Source organism: Buteo buteo, chromosome 15 (genome assembly GCF_964188355.1).
Source record: "Buteo buteo chromosome 15, bButBut1.hap1.1, whole genome shotgun sequence".
NCBI lineage: Eukaryota > Metazoa > Chordata > Aves > Accipitriformes > Accipitridae > Buteo > Buteo buteo.
This window is the reverse complement of record NC_134185.1, coordinates 28,412,080-28,436,439: the sequence shown is the minus strand read 5'-3', so window position 1 is coordinate 28,436,439 and position 24,360 is coordinate 28,412,080. Positions and strand designations below refer to the sequence as shown.

At 42.1% G+C, this 24,360-nt stretch overlaps 1 protein-coding gene across 5 annotated transcripts in view; it reads right to left on the bottom strand.

Moving 5' to 3' along the window:
- Positions 1 to 13,235: 13,235 nt before the first annotated feature.
- PKIB (cAMP-dependent protein kinase inhibitor beta) overlaps positions 13,236 to 24,360 on the bottom strand; it is a 57,681-nt gene continuing 46,556 nt past the window's right edge. For all 5 annotated transcript variants that reach the window (XM_075046856.1, XM_075046855.1, XM_075046857.1 and 2 more), the window contains exons 2-3: positions 18,396 to 18,570; positions 13,236 to 14,106 (exon numbers count right to left, since the gene is read on the bottom strand). In XM_075046856.1, coding sequence (XP_074902957.1) covers positions 14,021 to 14,106; positions 18,396 to 18,543 — 234 coding nt within the window. In that variant the 5' untranslated portion in view covers positions 18,544 to 18,570 and the 3' untranslated portion in view covers positions 13,236 to 14,020. The remainder of the gene's footprint in view (positions 14,107 to 18,395; positions 18,571 to 24,360) is intronic.

Below are 24,360 nucleotides of genomic sequence, written 5' to 3'. Positions count from 1 at the left end.
GTACGAGGAGAGGGCCGGAAGGGTGCTGCAGAACACCTCCTCGAGAAGGTGGCCCGCGAAGATTTTTTCTAAAGCCAGTTTGTACAAGACCCCTTTGCCCCCCTCCCTTTCCCATCGCTGAGGATGCTCTCTCCAAAATTGGCTTTTGCCGTTGCCGGCTGGAAACAGCATCTTGCCTCCACAATTGGGAGCGTTGGGAAACTTAAGAATGAAGGAAGAGGGCTTAAACCCGTTTTCATCCGATACGGTTTGTTTCTGTTGTCCTTCCCCTAGGTGTTCTCTGAAATTCATTGAAGGCGCTCGGTAGTCATCTCCTCTTGAGTGTTTTTCAGAAAGCAGCCCGTCTCCGTGGGACGAGCCATGGCGTCGGCTTTTCCAGAGCCACGGCTGGGATGGATTCCAGAGTCGTGAATCTAGCTCTTCTGCTCTCGTAACAAAACTCGGGCACTAAGTGAAAGAGGCTTTCTCTGACTCAGGAACAAAACCTCAACAACTTTCTACCTGGTCCTACCAAATGAAATATAAATAATTATCAATATTTTCCTAATATTTTTAAATTAGTTTTTGACATGTCATTTGCATGTCTTTCAGGCTTTTGTAGTCTGGCCCATTCTTTGGGTGTCAGGCAAGTGATGCTTCTGACAGGACTTTTAATTTGCCACTTTTTCACTTGTCCTCAGAAAGAACCAACCCCTCTCTGAACTAACCCCAGGAATACAATCCTGATTCCTTTTACCACACAACACAATTTTCGTTAGTCTTGATAACCTAAGGGTATGAACTAGTGCATCTATTTCTCCTTAACCCTCCGTCCACTTACTTGGAAGCACTGGCAGAGACACAAAGCGCCTCCTGCAGCTGCTCGGTTTATGTCCGACCTCCTCTTCTGAGACTTTTCAGCTAGCGCTCAGACAGCCAGGGAGAGCAAGAGCATCACTTGAAATAACAGACTGCCAATTGTTGTTCATGAGGCTGAAAGGAAAGAATTCCCCTTTTTTTTGTCAAAGCTGACTAATGCTATGTCTCCAAAGTTTGCACAGAATGCCAGCCTTACTGGTGCATCTCATACGGATGTCCACTAACCTAAATGTCTGTAGTCGGTCAAACCCTCTATAATGAATGAGGAATATGCTTTGTGATTGGCGCTGTCATGGCACGGGGCACACGGCATTTGTATCGTGCGTGGGTATCATCTGTGACTCCAGTTCAGTTTGGAACGGTGTTTCCTCGATACGGTAACATTATCAAGGATTTAGTAGCGTTCACCACCCGCAGCCAAACTCTGCAGCCACGGTCTCACAGACCTTCCTCGCTGGCACCCAGGCAGCTGATGTGCAAGTACAAGCAAACTGATCTCGCCTCTCACCTATTTCATCTCAGGTGAATCATATTAAATCCTAAATGATTTCACCAATACCCTCATGAACTGACACGAGTGTCTCCTTTCCCAGTACTGACAAGACAGAGTTATCTGCTCATATAGATTCTGTTTGCAGAAGCCCTGGAGCCTCTGCTGATCCTTCTGGTGCAGATGTGTGCACAGAGCCCTGGGAGAGCTCCTTGCTCTCTGTGCTCACCGGGGCTTGTTGTGGAGAACCAGCCCCACGGACTTTGTGTGATATAAAACTCCTGGAAGTGATTCAGTGCCACTGCCGGTAGCTGGACTCCTCAAGGACACTTCTGCCTTGCACCTTTTCCAGACGGTGCTGCAGCTTGGCCCTTGGGAGGCAGCCACTTCAGGATCCTTCGTAATTTAAGCAATCATACCTCTGCTGATGGCTCAGTTCTACAAGGATTTCTCAACATACTTAGCTAAGTACCTAGTCTTAAGAAAAATACATTCTTTAACACTTTGCACTAGGCTTCAGATGTAAAACAGGGTCTGCTAAAATGCTCACATTCCTTCTGCTGCTCAGCTAGATTGCCAAAGTCATCACACCAGGTTTTATGATGGTGAGATCCCACCTGTCTGTGTTAATGATGATTTGGGAGCAGGATAAATCCACAGCAGGAAATGTTACATTATTGACACCTTGTGGGGTGACAAGCCACAGCCAAAGATGTTTTCCATGGCATCTTATGTCCTATATATTTGCTTGTGGATCCTTATGTGAGAGTTGTACTAATGTCAACAGCTAGTACAAGTCATCCTGATCTATATAAATGCTTTGCTATGGCTGGAATGGAGATAGCAGTGTGAAATACGCTGACCAGGTGTGCATTTTAGGTTGCTGCTGCACAAGAGACCAGCTTGGAGTTTCTTTTACGCTGTCAGCAGAGTTTGAAGGTTTTAACAGGCAGAGTACTCCCCTGTAAAAAGCCTGTGTGATGGAAGATGTCTCTCGAGATTCTTCTCAGAATGCCCAGGGACTCATTCTCATTTACACTAAACTCTTTACATCCCTTGAGCAGTGTAAGTAGGCACATTTGCATTCTCTGTGCAAGGCCTGCTTGAAAGATGAAAATGCTGTGGCAAGACATCCCTGTGTAATGAGTAATCCTTACTTCCAAAGGCCATCCAGGGTGAACATGGGACTGCTCTAACCTTCAGCCTTTGAATACAGGACACAAAAACTGCTTTTGGCTACCTTTCCCCCCGTTATATCCCTGCTTCGCATGCCCGCAGGCATTCAGAGAATGAGGCGCTCACCCTCCTTCAGCCTTCATTCAGTCCCTGAAAAAAAATAATCATCTATTCAGAAGAAAAAAAAAAGGGCACCACAGGATGGCCACCAGGCTCCTGTGGTACAGAAGTCTGACCAAGAGGTTCTCTCATGTGCGGATTCCTCATAATCAATGTCAGGAACTGCTGAGCATCTAATCACTGCAGCCAGTCGCTACAGGCTTAGTATTCTGGCTATGGAAATGTAGTGAAATCGGTGCAGCTGATGTTTGAAGTCAGGTGTATCTACCCTTCTGTCGTGTCCCTCCGTGGATCTAACACAGGAGGGGCACCCTTACTACACCAGTTCAGTTAAACCTATCCTTTCACCACCCTTGCAGTACAATAGCTGGGAATATCGTACTACCCTGCAGAGTTTGGTCATTAGTTCAGGGGATACTATGTTATAAGACCTTCAGATAATTTAGTGATGACTGCATTATTCAAACATTTCTGTGTTCAGGGCAACGAAGGCCCTGGAACTGCAGAGCATCTTGTACCCACGTGTGCAAGGGTAGCAGTGACACCAGGGCCTAACTCCCCTGGTACCAAAGCAGACGTAGGCACTCAAAGGCCTTTTAGGTATTGAATCCCGTTGAAAGCCAACATGATTCAGGGTCCTAACTCACTTCGGAGTTTTGGTAATCTCTTAGCATTCTGAAACATATAGGGGGCTACTTTTGAATTAAGGAAATTGGAAATAATGTGTAGCTGAAAGTAGAAGAGATTTCCTCCATTCATGGACAGCAAACTAGGGTATTCTCTGCACATTTTAACCATGTCTGAAGCCCTGCTGTGCATCTCTGTGCAGCTGTGATCTCGGTGTAACACAGAAACAACCAGATTTTAGTACCTATTGTGTCAGATGAGATGATGTTGCTTCAGGGCTGAGCATGATTTGATTTTTGGTGCTGCAGAAAAACCTAATGTCAAACAGGGCAGTAGAACGTCCTTAACTAAAATTATCTGATGTGTCCTATAGCTGTCTAAGAGATATACTGATCCCCCTAATAAAAATAAACTATCTCGGTGCTGTCAGTGAGTCACAGAAAATCACTAGGTTTACTCTATTGATGAGCAGCTCTTTAGAAATCCCAATTTAAACAAGAGAGATAAATGCTTTATGGAGAAGATGCCCAGTTATGCAGCTGCACAAGCAAGTGGTCACAGGATGGCCCCAGGTACAAAGCAGCTGCATGAATCCAGTCTTGTGCTGTGTAAATGCTGTGGGAAGGGCTTTGCTGGAACTGCAGACCAGATGATAGGCAGGGTGCAAGGTAGTGCAGGCAGGAGCAGGGAAAACGTGTTTACACCGTATCCCTTCTAACAGCACGGCATACCTTAGGCAAAGCTTCGGAGCATGGTCAGCCGGCTTCCTTCCACTGTAAAAGCTCAACCAAAAATAATGCCAGGACAGGCTAACATTAGAGCACAAGTCATGTTAAGGTCTAATTCTGGTGTCTCTTGCTAACTGGTGAAAACTAAGCGGTCTGTGATCATGCATTTCATTCTTGTAGACTCTCTCTTGGGTTACAAATTGGTGTGACACGAGATTAGGAGAGTCCTGGAAAGTAAATACCCACTAATACCTCATTATGAACTATTAGACATTTATTCGGATTGGTTTAAGCTGAGAGGACAGCTGGTCTACAATGGTTTAAAGAAGGAAGCAAATACTACTAAACATCTCCAGGGTCTTCTCTGCTTCTTAAAGGCATTTGGGGGGTTGTTATCTGTTGTCTAATATTACTATATCTACCATTTAGAGGACTCGAGTCAGAGGCTCTCCTCGAAGAATTAGCCTGTGCTAAAGCCAGCCACCTTCCTGGCTCCCAGTTCTGTGTATTGAAGATGCAGTTATTTTAATTTTGTACCATTAGGCCTTTGGTTATCATAGTATTTGTCTTTGCTTTCTTTCATGTTTAAGAGTAGAAAAACTATTTTAAAGCCCCTAAAATGTAACAGAAATGTCTGATACTGGGTGTCACTTACAATAGCTGTCTAGTTATTGTAAAATCAATACAAGAAATCAGCTTTCCAGACTTACAATTTCAGCATGGCCAAATGTAAGGTCATACACTGAGGAAGAAAGAAATACAGTCTTATAAATAAGCAACTATTTCAGGGGTAATAATGACTCAGAGAAACTTAGAAGGCATACGAATAAGATGAACACACTAACTTAAAATAATCCTTATGTGCATAAATGGAACAATAGCACATAGGTTTAAGGAGATTAGATCACCTGGGTTTGACTTGTTACAACTGATTCTGGAAGCCTTGTGTAGATTTGGTGTTCAGAGCAGCCCAGTGAGAACATTAGTGGAGCAGAAACACACTCTGTATTAAGGTCCAAGGATGCTGTATTATAACAAAGGTAGGGAATGATTTATCATCATGAATACAAATTTTACAGTATTAAATGTACAGGTGATCTCTAAATGTCGTATTCTCTTTCCGTAGCCCTAGTATATGCCATAGAGGCTGTCTAACACTTAAGTGCAACTATGTGGAATTCAGTATAATCAATCTCAAGCTGAGTCCTTGCAGCGTAACGAAAGACAACTTTGCAGTCTGCAGGGCTGGATTTAAGAAACTTTTGGAATAGCTCAATGTACCTTCATTCTGTTTGTCCATACTGAAGCACTCCATTTGCTGCGATATCCTGAAATCACTCTCAACAGCAGATGAGATTTAGACAGTAAATCAGTTTTATTTGACTGAATTACAAATTTAAGAAAATAACTACTGAATTTGGAAAAGAGATGCAAAGTAATAACTCAGCTCATTAACTACCTGCATTTGGATATTCCCAGGGTCCTCCTCTGTTCCACTCAGCTGTGGACTGACAGGACAGAGTCACAGCCTGCTGGAGCCAGAAATGGTCCCTCAGATGCAGCTGGAGACAGACTCCTCCGGGTTTGTCTCCTCTAAATCGGAATCTCTCACCTGGAGCAAGCCGTTTCCTCCAAAGTTCTAAACTAGCAGTGGGTTATGGGGAGTGTTAATGCACCCCAGAGAAATGTCTGAATTCCACAGTCTTGATAAATAATTTAATTAGGTTATCAATTTATGGGCCTGTTGTTGATGAAAAAATGTCTGTAACATATCAGGCAGAGGTGCTTTCGAAATGCAACCTCATGCTAGGTGACCTAGATAGAATTACGCACCTAACTTGATTCATTCAAGAGTGCAACTATATCCCTGCTATACATCTTGGTTTGTGACCAAGCGTTGAGTCATTTCTCAGTTTTCATGAGTCTAAATATGTAAACTTCCTGTAACGCAAAATTCTAGAGCAACCTGAAGCACTGCAGGGTTAAGGTAGCTCATTACTAGCTTTAAATAGGGACTAGTACCAAGACAAACTTGGCCAAAACTTCAGTCTTCCTGGCTGTTTGGAGGCAATCCCAGAGAAACAGAAGTAAAAGTGGTCTGTTCAGTCTGGTATACAAAACTCCAGCCACTGGAAGTTAAGCCTAGAGAAATTTATATTAAAAATTAAGTGCATATTAGCTGTGAGGAGACTTAACCCCTTGACCAACTTTCAAACTGTCTTACTAGACTTTTCATCCCTGCAAGTTCTAAACTATGCTAACAACGACAGCTATTACATGATGCAGGAAGTAATTCAGAGAAGTTCCATATCCTGGATTATGCAAGAAATGACATCAGATGGTCACAATGGGTGAGTCTAAACCAGGACTTAAAAACACATCCCACTTGCTGAGTGTGGGTTCATACTTTGCAAAATCCAGAGTCTACTATGGGAAAAGATGCAGATATACACAGAAAGGAAAATAGACATGTAGTCCCTCCCCGGATAATCATGGGACTCACTTTCTGGACTGTACTGCAGCAAGTGCCAGTGGAGAAGCATAGATACAGCCACTATTCCTTTCATTCTATACATCCATGTGTACATGTTTCAAAAGACTTCCCCCTCAGTGTGGCAGTGGTAAACATAACCCGGACCCTCTGTGTATCACAAAATCCTTAACTAATCTTGTAATAGTTAAACAAGGCTTCTAATAGCATCTTCCTCCAGACCTTTGAAACTTTCTTGAACGGCTGATCAGAGCTGCAGCCAGAGCTCAGAACATCCAGAGTCCAGAGCCAGCGGAGGGTGCAGGAGCAGGGTGACTTGCTCACACCGCGACTGGCTCAGCTGTTCTGCTAAAAGAAGGGCTACAGAGGGGAAACGTGGCACAACTTTCATGCCTTTAACTCCATCTCATTGTCCTTTGTCTCCTCCACCCTTAAATATAATCCTTCTTACATGTCAGCATTTCATTTTATCCTTTATAAATTTACCTAGAAGTTTCCACTCATAACAGCCCATGTTTAAAAAAAATAAAAATAAAAATGCAAAGTCAAGAGTTCAAAGGCTGTCTGAAAGAACATGCCTGAAAGAAACTTATTTCAGCACTTTCTTATATTGCAACACCATCTCTATTTGCATAATCACATGCTATTTTGTTTCTAGAGAAGCTTCCCTCTCTCAATGCTCAAGAGAAAGGCTGTTCAGGGACTGGCTCAAGGCTCTTTAATGAGTCTGTCTGATATATAAGCTCTCTACCCAGTACTTGCTGGGAGGAATAGCAATGAGTTGTCCTTCTACCATCTCATTTTACCGAACATGGAGGCAGTTAAAGAGATTAGTTTCTTATACTGGGTGTTTAAAGCACTAACAGTTGATGTTGGGCATAAGAAGGTTTAAGCGAGCGAAGCAAGGGGTGAGCACTGAAGAAAGGAAGCGAGTAGATGGGTGTGAGCTTCGAACAGAGTTAGACGAGAAATTCAGAGGGACGGAAGGAATGGGACGGGATTGTTGAGCCATTGAAGTAGAAGGTGGGCACAAACTTGGGAGGAGCAAGCAGGTTCAACACCTGTAGCTCTCCCGCGAATGCACATACGGCGGGTTTCCTGTTTTTCACTTAAAGGGCGCTTTTCTTCAGGACACTGTTGCTCAGCCCCTGCCGTCTGCTGGAAGCTGGAGGAGGCCTCGATGGCCGCCGGGCAGAGCCCGTCTCCGTGGCGCGGTGGGCGGCTGCTGGGCCATGGAGGTGCTGCTGGGGAACGGGGAGGGGGTTGTGCCGGAGCGACAGCTATGCTGGAGAGCAAGAAGTAACGTTATTGTGAATAAACCGTTTATTTAGCTGAGCAGATGGATGCCATCCGCATGGAAGGCGCCTCGGAGGGGAGTTCGCCTGCCCTCCGCCACCTGCTGCAGCTCTGAGGGAGAAGGTTGGAGCCCCGTCCATCGTCCCACCGGCGCCGGGCGGTCGGGGCATTACCACAGCTGCCCCTCTTTTTCACGTTACCCTTCACCGCGAAAGTGGCCCAAATTCTGCCATTTCCCGGGCGCTGCCAGCCGAGGAGCGGGGCGAGGCGGTGAGGAAGGCGAAGGGCCGTCAGCCTGCCTGCCGCGGGCTCGGGCGCCATCTTGTGCCCGCAGGGCGGGAAGCGCCCGGCTGCAGCCCTCGGGCAGAAAAATCTGCTCCCGTCCCCTCAGGAAGGTCGGTGCGTTGTTCGGAGGCGACTTCTGGAATAACGCTGGGGGTTAACAGCAAGTTTGCATGCCCCTGCTTTTTGTTTACCCTGCTGATGTATCATTTACAAATGTGCCCAAGGGATCTGGGGGAAAAAAAAACCAAACCAACAACAACCATATAGGAAGGTTAAACCAGTCTCTCACAGATTAGCTTTTCCGTACACTGTGTGATAAACACTGGATTTACAGCATCAGTCACTGCACGGCAGAGTCCCAGGAATAAAGCACTGGTAAGGATTGTCTAAATGCTCACATCAGGGCCCTTTACATGCAGGCAACTGCTGAATACATGTTTAATCCAGAAAAGCCCACAGCATGCTGGCTTTCTTTCTATCAACAGCCAAAAACCCCATTTTCCATCAAACGTAAGTCTTGCATTAAAATCTGGAGATCTGGCATTAGGATGTGGCACAAGACAGGGCAGAGCAATGGCCTTCAGGCCTCCTGTCGCTCCCAGCCATCTTGGGATAGGAACCGGTCCCCACTGGGCTGAACAGGGAAATAAACCAAAATAATAAAATAACAGCTCTCAGCATGTATTGCTAATTACTATCCGAAGTAGAGCAGCTTCAGGTGGGGAAGATGAAACAGAGTTCTCCCTAAGAAAGGTCAAAACTAGTCATCTATGGCAGTACTGGCACCCTAGCCCAAATCGCAGAGCGAGCATCTAAAGCAGGGTAGGCTGCAAGCCAGACTCAGCCACCTGTTTTATGACAGAATTTAGAGGTTGAAAATGCTTTTGGCCGGTTCAGCCCTCCATGTCCAAGTGCAGCATCTCTCCTTTGCCCAGGCAGTGTGAGCCAGTTTCCACCGAGAGGTCTGGCCCTCCGAACCGGCGGTGACGTGCTCCTGCTGACTGGGCGAGGAAGTACAGAAAACGTGTAGAAAACAGAGGGGAATGAATTAATAAAGTAAACGCCACCTTCTCTGGACCTATCAAAGAATTTCCCCAAATCTTAAGTGTAATTCACGTGGGACTGTTTTCGCCTTGGTACAAGGGGAAGCGGGAAGGAGTGCCGCACATCTCCGAATGGCAGCAGCCCTGTGGCGTGGGGAAGCTTCAGCCGGCATTATTTTTCCAAGCTTACGTAAACCATTGGAACGATGTTCTCAGCAACACAAGATGCCTCCTGTTTGCCGTCACTCAACTTTCTGAATACACAGAGACACCAAGGTTTCCCTTAGGGAAACCCTTGAAGTGAAGGTCTCAGACAGTCCCTCTCACCAGGCTGGCTCACACCCTTTCTGCACTTTTGCTCTCCAGCAGCTGTCTCCCAGCTGGTTTTGAGGTCTCTGAAAACTGTCTCCCTCCACTTACTTGCACGAACTACCTGGCAGGCTGAGGATCCCACTAGATGGCAGGACAGTTTAAGCCCTTGCTATTTCTACCCAAATCGCTTCAAAGCAAGTGCCCTGGGTCCCCAGTGGGCTCAGCCCCGCTGGCCTCTGTGCTGGGTGGACCCTGGGGAACCCACACGTACCACGGTGGGTCTGGGGCTTATGCTCGCTGAGCACAGCAAATACAGCTTGTGCCAAACCGGTGGAGAAAAGCATGCAGAAATCTCTGCCCAGTTGCTTTTTACAGGCTTTATCACACAGAGAGCACCAGCAGACAGAACAGAGGAATATGAACTAGTCCTAAGTAATTTGCTAAATGTTGAAGTATTCCTATTTGTATGTGTGATACATAAAGGATATTTGGAATACTGATGGTAAAGTGCAGCTTAAACCTCTTCTAGCCACTGCTCTGTTGTAATTTTTAACTAATGCAAGTGCAGTTATATTATTTTATATGATCACCATTGTATGAAAACTGTGCAACACAGAAGTGGCCACTGTGGGTCAGATCGTAGGTCCACGTATCTAAATATGACATCTTGGATAGTGCAAACATATATGATGTTTCCACTAACTAGCCTCCTTGCCTCCAAGCATGTGTGTTCATGGACTTTCTGAGCTGGAAAAAATTTTCTATATGATTAGTAACTCATGACTTATAAAACTAAAGTTAGGTATAATTCACACTGTAGTTAGTATAAAACCGATCTTTGTCTTCAGTGACAACTAGATCTGGCCTGTATATTGCTGTACTATCAATGCTCTGGAAACTTCTTTTAAAGCATACCACTTTAAGAACTGCTTTGCCACTCATTTCACCCATCCAAGCTCAGCCTATGCAGTACTGTACCAGAGTGATGGTATACGGCACAGGTGGAGATAGCTGTATGAAGAATCATAGCAAATAGGCTTAATTTTAAAAAATGTTTAATTACTTCTCTTAATCTCACTAAATGAGAACATTCTAATAATCAGTCCCCTACCTCAAAACCTACTTAGTCCTTTATTGCCTTCCAGATAACAAATTGAACTTTCCTGTTTTATAGCAACAAAAGATGCACCTCAGCATGTTCACCCACCTCTTAAATGAAGCTTCTGATGAAGGGCTGACCCAGATAAAATTACCTTCCTAATGACATCTGCAAAAGATCTGAGGCTAATTTTCTGTATATTCAAAGTACCTAAATTGTTTTATATATGCACAACGAAGTTACAAGTGTATTTCCTGCCTTTTTTTTTTTTTAATATGCAGACTGACTAAGAATGAATAATTGCTTGATTAAGTTCTAAAATTTGGAGACAACAAAGGTACCTTTTTTGCTTGGTACTGAAATGAACTTCTTTGCTCTCTAAAAACCCAGGTTAGTGCTATAAACTGATGAAAAAGATGCTATTACCTGTACTGCACTTGCTGGAATGGAAATTGGGATTAATGCATTATAATACCAGATTAGCCTTAATAGAAGTTTGCCGCTGTAATTTATCAAGGTAATTAAGTATATACCTAATTTTAGGCACTAAGTAGTTCTATTGACTTCTGTGAGACTAGGCTGCATTTAAAGTTAAGCATGTTTTAAAATACTCCGCTGATTCAGGGCCATAGCTTTGTTACTCTCTAGATTAAGAGAATGCACTGTCATCAATTACCCATTAGCAGAGCTAATGGGAGGTACAGCCTGGATAATGGTTGAAACTGGATAAACTGGCTCAGTGAGAAATGTATTCAGAAACACTTAATTTGCTCTTTACAGGTTTAGCCAAAGTTTAGTAGAAGTATTACCTGTCTTCAAGATAACAAAAAGAAAAGAACCAGAGCTTTTCCAACTTCAGCTGTGCCTAAGATAGTAACCCTGCCTAAACCCCAGACTACTAGACAGCATCGCACAGAGACTCCCAGACACCTCCTGTCAGGCTGAGTCAAGTGTAATACACAATTAACAAATTCTTCTGGACCAAAATTTATGTGGCACAACATCTCCCACACCAACCAGTGTTTGCGGTTCTGTTTATACTGGTCAGAAATATGCAGCTGGCTCAGAACTGGAAAGGTTTATTTAACAAAATCAGGGCGTAACTAGATATTCCTCTTCTTTCTATATCTGAACTAACTACAAAAGATCTCTCTCACACAACCTGGACTAATAAATGTTTAGACACAAACCATACATGCGTGTGGCAAAGAAGTACTTCTGCATCTGTAGCTTGGCTGATCTGCAACTAGATTGATACACAGGGAAATGAGGACTGTATATGTGACCCACATATAGATCAAAAATGTTCATCCTGCTTTTAATTGAGTTGCATTTTAAATCTTCCTGTTAGTCTTTACTTCTTCTGCAGTTTTTCTAATTCTCTGTTAAAATTCTTCTTTCTAGGCAGCAACTTAGTCTTTCTCAATGACAGGTTCATACAGCTCAAGTACAAAGTAGGCACCAATTTTCCAGTGTTGAGCATTCTGACTAGTTCTAAGCTATACATCTGTGAGCAGTTAACTCCATGTATGTGTATAGCTGTGGAATGGTTTTTATACAGAGTTTAGCACATGAATAATTTGCTAAATTCAGCTGGTTCATAATTGGTGTTTTCATAGTGAAAAACTTCAAAGCATCTTAGGCTAACAAAATACTTACTTTTAAGTATCTATTCTTATAAGCCAAATTTCAGTGCCTGTATTCTCTAAGAGAAGAATCTAAATATATCCAGTGCTGCAACTGTGAAAGAAGAGGAGAATTCAATATAGGCCATGACCCAGAAGAGCACTTTAGCATATGCTCCAGTTAAAGCACATAAGGAATTCTGTTTCAGTAATACTCAGCTACTTGATTTTCATGGGATCATTTTAACTTCTTAAAATTGAGCAATTTTATGCACTGTGATGCTATAAAGGAGGCTGGTATATGAGAATGGGACTGCAACCCAGAACAAGAGTGAGTACCACAAATATAGTTAGCTCCGAGTCCCTCTCCACTGCAGTTTTCAACTCTGGTCCTCCAGTGCCTAGTTCAGTCTTTTAGACTTCCTTAAGCCACCTGTTTTGCTCCAGTGGAGTAAGTTATTTTACCTTTCCAAACCTGAAAGTAATTCTGCGATGTTGCACTTATTAAATGAATACAGGTAAGTGGAGCGAATTAAGTGTCAGTTCAGTTGGATGAAACTGAATCCTTTCCTGAACGGTCCCCCAAAGACAGTGTGTGAGTAAATGCACAGTAGGAATGGTAGGTGTGCAGAGAGACCTCTTAGAAGCTCTCTGCCAGCTATAAAATACACAAATATTTTACAGATGGAATACTGGTCAAACGTGGAATGCACCCATCAGAGATGCTTCCTCTGTCTGGCTACAGCCCAGCAGAGAGATTGTGTGGGCAAATAGAAGCATTTGAGAAGTACATAAATGGCTGCTGCCCTAGCCTGCAGTAAAGGTGCATGTCTGTACCCGAATCTTTGATCTCCTACAATAAGGGAATGAATGCTAAGTACTTCCAGGAGCATAACCTCCATAACAAAACAATTCCCATCAGCAGAGAAAAACCTTTGCGTAAAAATCTTTGTAAAAATCACAATGACTGAAATATCTTCATTGTCAGAAAACAATAAAGCAAGAACAAGATGGAATAAAAGAAATACGTATTATGGGGTTTTAAGTCTTGTCATACAGGAGAAACATCAAAAGAATCAACAGAAGACAGAAAAGACGATAGCTATTTAATTTCCACAGTGAGATTAAACAATTTTAATCACTTACAAACATGGCTACTTTATTTTAGATACACATGAACAGTTACAATATTCAGCCTGAAAACAAAAATGACAGAAGTGGCAAGACTGCTAAGAGTGGGAGAACTGAGATGATTTGCCATAATCAAATAGAGTTTAAAGAGAGTTTGAAAACAAACACTGGTGTTTAAGTAGTTTACAAAACTTTTTGAAGACAGGAGGGGGAGAGAAAAAATTGTTTCTTTTTTTATTTCTCACACCCATCTACAAATGCCTAATGAGAACAAAAATCTCAGGAGATAAATACAGATAATGTCTGTAATCTAATATATACTTAATATCATCTTAAGGTGGGGAGAGTGAATACACCTCTCTGTCACAGAGAAAGAAGCTATTTTGGGAAATTAAGACAACAGGATTTTTATTTTGAAGCAATCATTAGTTGCTGATACATCTGCTAGGTATATTAATTGAAACTGTCAAAGAAGATTAGTTAGGATGAATACTATAACCATGGGAAAACCCCAAACCAGATACATTCTTTAGTTCTCTTCCCTTTTGGATGTGTAGAACATTGGTTTTGAAGGACGACAGTAGAAAAAACAGTAGTTCCACGTTAATGTCATCTAAGTACAAGTGTCTTGCAAAATCTTGTATTTGCTGCTAAAGTTGCTACCACACTTCAGAAGGGGTGACACAGGGAAACTGGAAAGTCTGTCGATGGGTTGCATTAATCCAGCAGTCCTCAGGTGTTAGGAATCAGTGCTTTTTCCTTCTGCCTCTTGACTTTCCAGCAAGGCTTTGGATGATGGCACTTCTCCACCCTCTGCTCCTTCATCTAAAAAAAGACAGAATTAAACATTTATACCACACACATTCTCACAGCTTTTTTTTTTTGCAGCCAAATATTTGGGTTCACTGATCATCTCTGTTTGGATTGGCTCTTTATTACCACACTCATGGGTGCTTTAGAAAGAGAGATTAACTCAAAAGATAAAGAACTTGCAGAGGCATCTTCCAAAAGCAATTGCCCATTGTTGTTCATTTGCCAGCTCCTTGCACATGCTGATCAATGTGCATTTGGTTGTAAGAAACAGATTGGAGATAACTTTTTATTATGGTTATTCTTTTTTTTCCGGGTGATTTCCAAAGTCAAGTTAGAATACTGCACTTCTCTGAGTGTTGCTGGGTTTCAGGTAGATAATATTAGAGTTTATGAAAATGCCAGTTATCTGGCTGACTTTCTTTGCCAAGAAATACCTAGGCAAATTCACCCTGCCTTCACAAGACGAGAGGATTTTTTGTTACTCTGATTTGGAAGTTGACTCTTCCATAGGTTAGAGTTGAATGCTTGTATGACTAATGTAAGTAAAAGCTCCCCAGTGTGCATGGTCATTAGATGAAGAGCTCCACTCTGTTGCTTTTGATGCTCAAATTCTCTCACTGAGAAACAGGAACTCCTCTTGCCTCAATTTCCTTGCAAAGCATAATTATTTTAACACTACCTTCAAGTCCCACATGGCATTACCAGTGCTAACAGACCAGTTTGTAAACCCAAACCTAAGACAGCCCATAGCTTTTGGGGGCAAAGAGAGGTCTGCTCGGCGTATCTGGCTGTACCATCTTCCACTTTAATAGTTGTAAACTAAGCGGTACATTTTCAGCTATTTGCCCTGAAGACTTGTCGTAAAATATCACAAACATTCAAAATAGTTATATATCTTGTTCTCTACATATCACAGCAAATATATAATGCTGTACACAATTCATCAGCTAAAGTTGCTGGCAGAAACTGTTGTAAGTCTGCTCACAGGTTTGGAGGCTTCGGAGTTTTATACTGGTAAATTAGGAACCGAATTATTTGACACCCTTCAGCATTACATAGCACAGCACTGTTGAGGAAAGGGAGACAGTGCAATCTCCACTATTGGCTGTTTCTGTGTGGGGTTGGATGTCTAATATTAATGGAGTCTTGCAGACAGGGTAAAGGAAAACTGTTAGAGGAAATCTAATCTCATAGTTGGTAGCACTTAGGTGTGCAACAGGTGCTAAGCTGCTGAGTGTATCAAGATAGTTATACACAGTCACCTAGAAAAAATTCAGCAAACAATAAAGGTTACTGGCAGAATGGTGCCCTAACGCAGATTACCAAATGTAGGAGACCAATATAGCCTCTTTGCTCTCAAACTTCTTGCAGACTACTCTTCAACCTTTGGATCACCAGTGACAACAATCAACTGTTTAACATGGTTCCAGTATCGCCTCCCACCAGATCACCTGTGGAAAGTCTCAGCCCTCCAAAATTTACGCACCATCAGAGGATGATCAGACAGGATACAGATGGTCTTCATTTCAGAGTTAGGCTCTGAGATAAACACCTCGTGCCAAAATCTCTCCTGTCCATCTCATGAGAACGTTAATTTGGTGGGGCTTGCAGACTACATGGAAATTTACTTCACACAGCTATGATCCTTGTATATTCATAAAGAATAAAGCAAAGTCTCTTTTCTCTTCTAAGCCAGACAATAGGTATTAGTACATCCTGTTCCTGACCTTTCACTATGACAGCAGCTGACAGCATTTTAGAAAGAGAGGAAATGTATGATCCAATGAGCATTAGCTAAATTTGAAGCAAGATGGAGAAAGTCCTCCTCACCATTTCCCATAATCTTCACTGAATCTTTCAGAGTAGAAAAAAAATAGGGCATACTTTATATAGCCACATGTTCCATCTTCTCCGCTTTTCTCATTTATCCAACTTCTTTGTTCTGAGCTTGAAATGGCTTTCATTTTTTTAACAACTTATTGTTAAAGCCAGAAACAGGCAAAAAGAGATGCCTGTTAGAGCCCCAAACATTTCACAAACAAACTGTTTCCTTGTCACAGCACTTGAACTTCCAAACTCTCTTTCCATTTTGATGAATTCTCCTCGTTTTGCTTGCTGTCTCATCAGAAGTTTAACTTACAACACAATGAGGCTGTACTTCCCACCTGATACTTGTAGAATTCCCAACCCCCAAAAGCATCCAAGCAGTCAGAGTGGACCTAACTGTATCCTGTATTCATTTCCTATTATCACTACTGCAAACTGCTGATAACAGAAACTGCTCCTTCCAGGCACGGTCTGGCACAGCTATATGTCAATGACAAAGGCAAAGGATAATTCCATGCTCTTAATTGTTCTTCAAATCCTGGCAGTGCTGGTCCTTGCAGTTGTAAGAAAGCATCAGTACATTTTGCTAAAACTAATGTAGCTGCGTTTCATTTCTTCTTCTTAATGCATTGGACAGGCACCAGAAGAGGAGGATTATGCTGTCTGCAGGGCTAAGTACTTATTTTATGCTGTGCTGTAACATTTCTTTTAACAAGACTTTCACTCTTTCATGTTTATTTTTACCCAGAGGAAAAAAAAAAAAGATTGAAGAGAGAAATTTTGCATGCTTTAAAAATTATTTTCTTTCCAACTACTAAACTTTCCAGAGGCCAAAATGAAACAAACGTGAGGAACTTATCTACAGCTGTTCTATTCTTTTGTGCTTTGTTTAACATGGTTAATATGGTGCATCTCCCTCAAGGTTCACTGCTCTAAACAATACAAAGGTTAGTTACACATAATGTAGCAATGAGTATTTCAGCAGGTTGGACTGGTCACTTCACTTCCACAGCTCCTGACACTAATAACAATATAAATTCCCATCTACCTCCCCTTTGACAAGGGAAACAGTTCTTTTCCTGCTGGAGCCTGACTGTGCCAGGCGGAAGAGCTATTTGGAATAAAAAAACCCGTAATATTTGAAAACCAAAGCATTAAATGTTAAGTGACTGTGTGTGCTTTGGAATGGATTTCCAGTGCTCCAGTTGCACACACCAGAAGGAGAAAATCTGTAGGGACATACTTTTCATATTCCTAGGGAAAAATCTCTCCTCAAAACAAAGGAGTTTTGACTCGACTCACAGGGCTTTGAATGTACTGACACAGTGCCCACCGTCCTTCCCACATGCTCTTCCAGATTCTCCCAGTTCCCTCACTACTGCCCTGCAGCCTGAGGGTATCTGACCTTGTTGTTTTACCCTTTTTTTCGTTATGTCCACCCTCTCTCCTTCATAAAACTTTGTGCTGTCCCTTTGCAAAAATAATGCCTCCTTCCAGGAGGCATCATAATGCCTCCTGCCTTTATGGTGCTTTAGGGGGCTGTAAACTCAACATCCTGTAATTGCTTCGGACAACGTACAAGCAGGACATGCATCCTCAGAGCCTGGGAATCCCTCCTACAATCTGCTTCAGTTCAGATTCACGGATCCTCACTCCTCAGCACAGGCCTACCTCCCGCTGTGCTGCACCCACACCATCGCTGCTCCTGGATGTGGGACCACCAGTTGCAGTGTCATTTGTGACAGCAGCAACACTGACGGGCATGAGAGGAAAAAGTTACTTCCAAATCAGAACCTAAAAAAGTAGGGGCAATGCATGCTGAGGGCCAACCTATAATTCTCATTTCATAGGCATTATAAACCAGATTTTTCCGAATCTGAAAATCCCCCTGAAAGTAAAAAGAACTCAAATGTAAAGCTGGTGGCGACTGGATCTGTGCTAAATCAACAGAGCACCTTATCAAATGAAAGGACATGGCAAAACAGGACACTGGTCTCAGATAGCAAAGTTGAAAGCCTACTAGCAGGAGTAAATCACTGTAAACCCTACCCTTAATGTATATGCCTGAGTTAGGATAGCTGTAATTGGATTAACAGTGCAGATTGCTGTCTTGTGCTAAGTTATCTCTGTGCAGGAGTAGACCCTAATTTATAGCTGAAGTGATGGGTTTCCATGCTGCCCAGCAATGCAACTGTGTTTGCTCTTCCTCAGAAGAACTGGAATTGAGTTCCCAGTACCTTTCCCCAGGCTGCTGAACACTAAATCTGTGGGTGGATATAGCAGACAGTCTGGGTTAAAATTAACTTGTTTCATCAGGAGGTACAAGTGGTAACTGCTTTGGAAGGTTGAATTTAATCCTAAATGAAGAAAGAATATTAGTATTGACATCAAAACTGCACTGTGGTCGAAGTCTTAAGGAGAAAGCAAAGGACAACTACATAAAAATGTCCGCTTCTTGAATGTACAGCTATTACCTTCTGAAACGGAGAGCTCAGCCAGTTTGTGTGGCAGATCTGAAGTCCCAGCACCAGCAGGAGAGCCCAGAATATCCGGTAAAGCGTTCCGGCGGCCTGCCCGTCCTGATGCTGCAAAATCTGTGACCACAGGCTCCACATCAGTCATTGCTGACTCCTTTCCTCATAGCAACATCTGCATATGTAACAAACAAAAGAAGAAAACAGCTGTAGCCCGGATGGATGCTATCACCTGCTCAACAATACAATAGCCATAGGCTTTGCCCAAGGGGTCTTTTGTTATTAAAAGCCATATATTTCAATACTAAGTGCTTAAGCTTTATTTGTGCCCCAGAAGATAAAAGAATCTCTATGCATTTCCTTACATTGCCATTTGCACATCAGACTAGCACAATGAACAGCTCTGTACCTACAAGAAACCTGTGGATAAGTCAGCAGTAGCCCTTTCTGCCAGCTGCTTGTATGTCTTTTTATGACCTGATTTCTCTTTTTAAGTGGTTTTGCCATCCAACCACTCGGAAGGGAACTGAAATTCTATTTTGCCATACTGTATCTATGAAGCAAAGCATGTTTTCTTTATTATGAATCTTGTTTAGATTCTCATTTAGAATCCTAATTTTTTTATCCTGCAGGTATCAAACTATTTGTTTTCCTCTGCTCCTTGTTAGCTTGGCTTCACCTCAGCTTGTGCACGTGACTTTTATCTAATAAATAGCCGAAGCCTGGAAATAACAGAACGAACAGTGCTCAGCTCCCTCAATCCCTATCTCAAAGCCCATTGAATATTCAATTCCTGCTGACCAAGACGGACTTTGGATCAGGCATAGAGGAGTTTGCAGGATCCCACCCCAGGGCACCAGGTTAAGTGAGAACACCTGGAGCAGAAGGAGGTGATACTTAGCTGCAAGTGGCACACAGGGATAGTGTGTGAAAACTGCCATTAGCAACTGTATTATTAAGAATCACAAAAGACTATCATACCAGAATTGTACGCAATAATTCCTGATAATTAACAGGTAATTCAACAGGTAATTTCTAATAATTAGACATGAATTGTTCAACTAAAAACAATATTTACTTGCTGTTTATGAATGCAGCTCTGTGTGCAACATGGGAACAGGAATGTTGTCTCTTGTGTAAATACGGTCAGTGCTTTGTGTGGGAAGGGATACAGATGGGGCTGGAGACCAATCTGATGGAAAGCTGTCAGCCAGCTTTCGGTTGACAACTGGCTGTATTTAGAATAAGAATTGGATAAGGAAAGTCTCAATCATTTTAGTGTTGTTCATATAAGAAGCAAAGCATCATAGTCCCCCTTCTAAAATTCTGCTAAGGTTGGGAAATATCAGTGCTCTCATTTCGTGGATAGAAAAACCGAGGCCAACAGGGATCAAACATGACTTGCTCTGATGTGCAGGAAGGGAGGGGCAGAAATTTGATTACTGATGCTGACCTGTCGTTTCCACCACAAAGAACATTTTCCTTTTCTCCCTCAAAGTGCCTTTCAGCTGTGTCACTCCAATAACAAGAATAAATATTCTTAATCTTTCTATCTCTAAATACTATGTAATAAAAGAAAGGAATCCTTCTTGGCAAGAAACGAAGGCATGAGTAAAATCTGCAAGTCTGAAAGATTACTTGCACATGCAAATAAGTCACTTTCTTTAACCAAAGTCAGTAACTGAAAGTTCTGACCTGGAGATTTAGCAGAAGGTTCCTCTCTTGCATGAAAACAGTCCGGTCAAGTCCAAATGAATCTTGTCCATAAGTAGCAAAAATATAAAACTATACATGGACATTCGAGACTGCAACTTTGAGAAAATGTACAAACTATGTGTATCAACATTCTTGGTTAGATATAGCATTATACTATGTATTCATTAAAATGGGTGAGGTCAGCCCTTGACAAGAAATATCAACATATGGAGAATCCATATTTACAGACACAGTCTCATGCTTTTTTGTGGGTGTTGGTATTTACTTAAGTGTAGGTGTCCTAAATGTATTTCTCCACATGCTCACCAGAGCAAGCAGAGACTGTAAATTACACTTCAGAACAGAAAATACTCAGGATCTCCTTTTGCTTAGTAAAGCTGTTAAAATTTGTTCCCAATGTCAAAATATCAGTGCTGCTGCAGTTCCTGCCAATTTCATTTCAGCCATTTAGTTGGTGAGACAGTAATACTGTTGCAAGCTGACTGCTGTTCACACAAAGATCTACGGAATTACATTAACAGCAAAACACACCAAAGACTTTCTCAAACCCATCTTGTGGACTTGTTTTTTTCTTTTCCCTCCTGCGTGGATGCTTTGGTCCCTAAATGGTTACTTTTTAAATGGAGAAAATCTGCTCTACAACTCAGGTAATATGAAACTACTCTCTTCTGTAGTACAGTTTCATCTTACCCACCTTCTGCACTTGTTTCAAATACCTCCCTTTTCTCTCTAGCTCATCTCTTTCTCCCCTGATGTAATCTCCCTTCATTGCATAATACTAGACAACCCAGGAAGATGATGAAGGACACACTCTGACACGCTTTCACGTACATTAATTTTGATTTATGCACTTGATTAAAAAAGTGTGCAGAGACAAATCTAGAACATCTGTCAGACAGAAAATCAGCTGATCATTATCCATCAGTCCGGTGGCCATAACTCAAACGTTGCTATCTAAAAATAATAAAAGTACACCATCTTTTATATATGTAGCAGTTACCATTATGTTTTCACCTTTGTTTTTTCTATACTACACCTGAGGTATTAGAGGCTGAGGAGAAGACTGAGCTCAAAAGTGCTACCCACTGTGCTAGCACAGGATGTTCTCTAAGTATATTTGAAAGATGACGGACTACCCCAGCAGGCTTAGAAATGACATTACAAATCAAAACTTAAGTCCACTTAGGTCCATATAAATCAAAACTTCAGTCTACCTCCAGACATATGACTGACCATATTCAAAATAGCTTGCTGCTGTGCTTTAAATAAATGTCATTTCGTTCTTCAGTGTTCTAAGGAATTTCTTCAATTTCATTCCGATGCTTTGTTATAATAGTATTTTGTAAGGCCTACATACAAGTAGGGATGTAGAGTTTCTCCACTCTTCATCTGTTTCTACCTTTAATTTTTTTTAACATTAACCATCAGGAAATAACTACCTCTTTGGCATCTTGCATCTGTTATGTGTAGTATTTTTCATGCTTCCTCACAGAGTAAATAATAATCACAGTGTGCACAGCATCTATTTTCCCAATTCCACTCCTCCTCCCACTGACAACATCTCCTTCAGCTTCACTGAACTCATTTTGCTGTAGCCTTATTCAAGTTAAAGACACATCTTGCCAATGCCTGCATACAGTTGCTTCTCCCAGCTTCCGAATTACTGTTGTCATTTTTTTCCCATGTCACTGCTTACCAGACCAATGGTGCACAGCTCAAAGAATAGTGACAGATTTCCAGAGCAGAAGGTTCTGTGCTTCCCTAGCTCCCTTTTTTCCATAGCAAAAACCAGGCCACCCAAAAGCAGAAGGGGACTGGGGGGAAAACAGAGTCTAGCAGGGATGCAGGCTGTTTGCAGAGGGTCAACAGTAGGAAGGCAGGTGGACCTCCCAGAAAAGCTCACCTACTAAAATTAGAGACCAAAGGCTTTGACTAGCATCCCAACTAGTACTCCATCAGTACTCCGTGGCACCAGACTAACTTTGCAGCTCATTACTGGGCCATGACATAGTGCTATGGGGTTTTGGGGAATACTAGGTTAATCGTCTCACATACACCTCTGAAATCCCAGCAGGACCACCCAGAATGCACAACAGACCACTCAGGTGTGCAAGGGGGAAGGAAATGCTCTGCCTGTGAAAACTGGCTACAACCAAAAGTAAAACTCAATTACTGTATCTACCAGACATTCAAGTTAAGTGTCCTCAGACAAAGCAATGGCAGCTAAACTACCGGTGGGATTTTCTCCAAGCAAGATAGCTAGTTTGTTAATCTTCGAATCTTCTTTTGTTGGCAGCATAGCCAGCCCCTTGGGGGGAAATGAGTCACAGAAGCTGGTGAGAATTTATTTAAATAAATGACGAAGGAAAAGAACAAATAAGTCTCCTGAAACAGTTTGTGTTGAGGATCAAGGGAAAAAATGCTTCACAGTGCTCAGTTGTAGCAGGTGCCACGGTCCCCATTAAATGTCAATGCTGTCTCTTCCTTACCCTATCTGTTAGGAAGTAGATAAATCACCACCATACATATTTGTGAAAGCTCTTTTTTCTTCTGATCTTTTTACTGTCTTACACAGAGACAAAATACTGGTTTTGTTCCGCTTGGAAGGACAAACTCTTCCTCAGAAAGTGTCAAAAGGTTCCTGACATTGGTATTGTTGCAATTCCACGCAGGAGGCTGAAAGACCAAACACATCACTCCTTGCCACTCAGGCTCTTCTCTCCTCTCAAATATTTTTCTCTTAGGTCTTACGAATAGTCTCCGCTATCAGAGAAAGCTACACTTCCCAAACACTGTTCCTTTTGAATGCCCCTCAATAGGAACAAACTGGAAAGCATGAAATCCTCTCACAAACACCTGAAAAATACAATAGCCAGGTAGGACTTTTAGAGCCAATTGATTGATTTTGTGCCTTGATGGTCTCTTACTGCAAGATGCATTTCAGCATCTTACTTCAGTCAGAAAGAACTTTAGTCCTTTTAGTTGTGTTTAGCTGGTTTTTATTTACTTGTAAGTAATGAGTGTTCTCCAAGCACCTTTACCCCAAAGACAACATTCAAAAGTTTTTAAGTAAGGAGAACAGAAAACTTATTGAATGAAGTGCTTCCCACTGTGCAACTTAGATGAAAACCACATCTCCTTGCTACACAGTTGCCATGCTTTCACATCCTCTTCTGTGGCAGCTGCACCCTGATGGCTTTGCCTCCTCTTCCCAAAGATCTCAGAATAGGAACATTCTCATTATACATGCTCATGTAATCCTTCTGCTTTATCCTGAAGCATTACTGGGCCACAGAAAAGGAAAAAAGCTAGGAACATGCATGCATTTAAGGAAGACAGTCCAGAGATTATGATCATGACCAACAGTAACCTGGGCACTCGCGTAACAATTTTTGTGAGAAAAATTTCTGTTACGTGTTTTTTCACATCAGTAAAGTTTGTAACACACTCGTAAGCCTAGTGCTGGGAAGCACACAGACAGATAAGCAAGCCATCTTAACCATATCTATATGAAACACAGGAGTCTTGATTCTGTTTGGGGCTTAGGAAAACAGACCACACATTTCTTAATACACAGAACCAATATAGCTATCTACACGAAAGTTAGAAGTGAATCATTCAGGAAAAAAAGTAAATTTGTTAGCTTTCAGTTTTTTTAATACATCACTAAAGTTGAAACAAGAGTTCCTTTTATTATTTCGTGTTAGAAAGATGATTTGGGTTTCCTGTACCAATGGAGATGGCCTCTCTAGTGCATGTTCTCTGAAAAATTTGTGAGTTGTTTTCCCATACAGGGAAACTAAATTATATCCCATCTCAGTAAATCTACAGTGCAGAAGCATGTCTGAGTCCTACATCTTCTGTCTCAGTCTGGATGTTACAGCCCTTATAACACATGGTGTTTTGAGGATGAATTTGAAAGTTTGGTATCTCATATAACAGATTTTCACTTTTGGTTCTTTGCAGTGTACACAGCAGGACAGACATTTAACACGTCTTGTGTGTTTCTTCTGCTCTGGTTACGTGACCTACTCTATCGTCTTGCACCAGGAGCAACATCCTTACTGATAATGTGCAAAAATGGCTTCCATACATGATTTTCCTAGTCCCAAACTGGTCAGCCTGGGATACTAAGATTACACCATTCCTCCATTTCCTGCCTCGGTGCTCTCAGAAGCACTGAATGAAGGTCCAAGATCTTGATCAAGTTGTTCAGGTGTTCACCACTTTGGGGCACAGAATCTGAAAA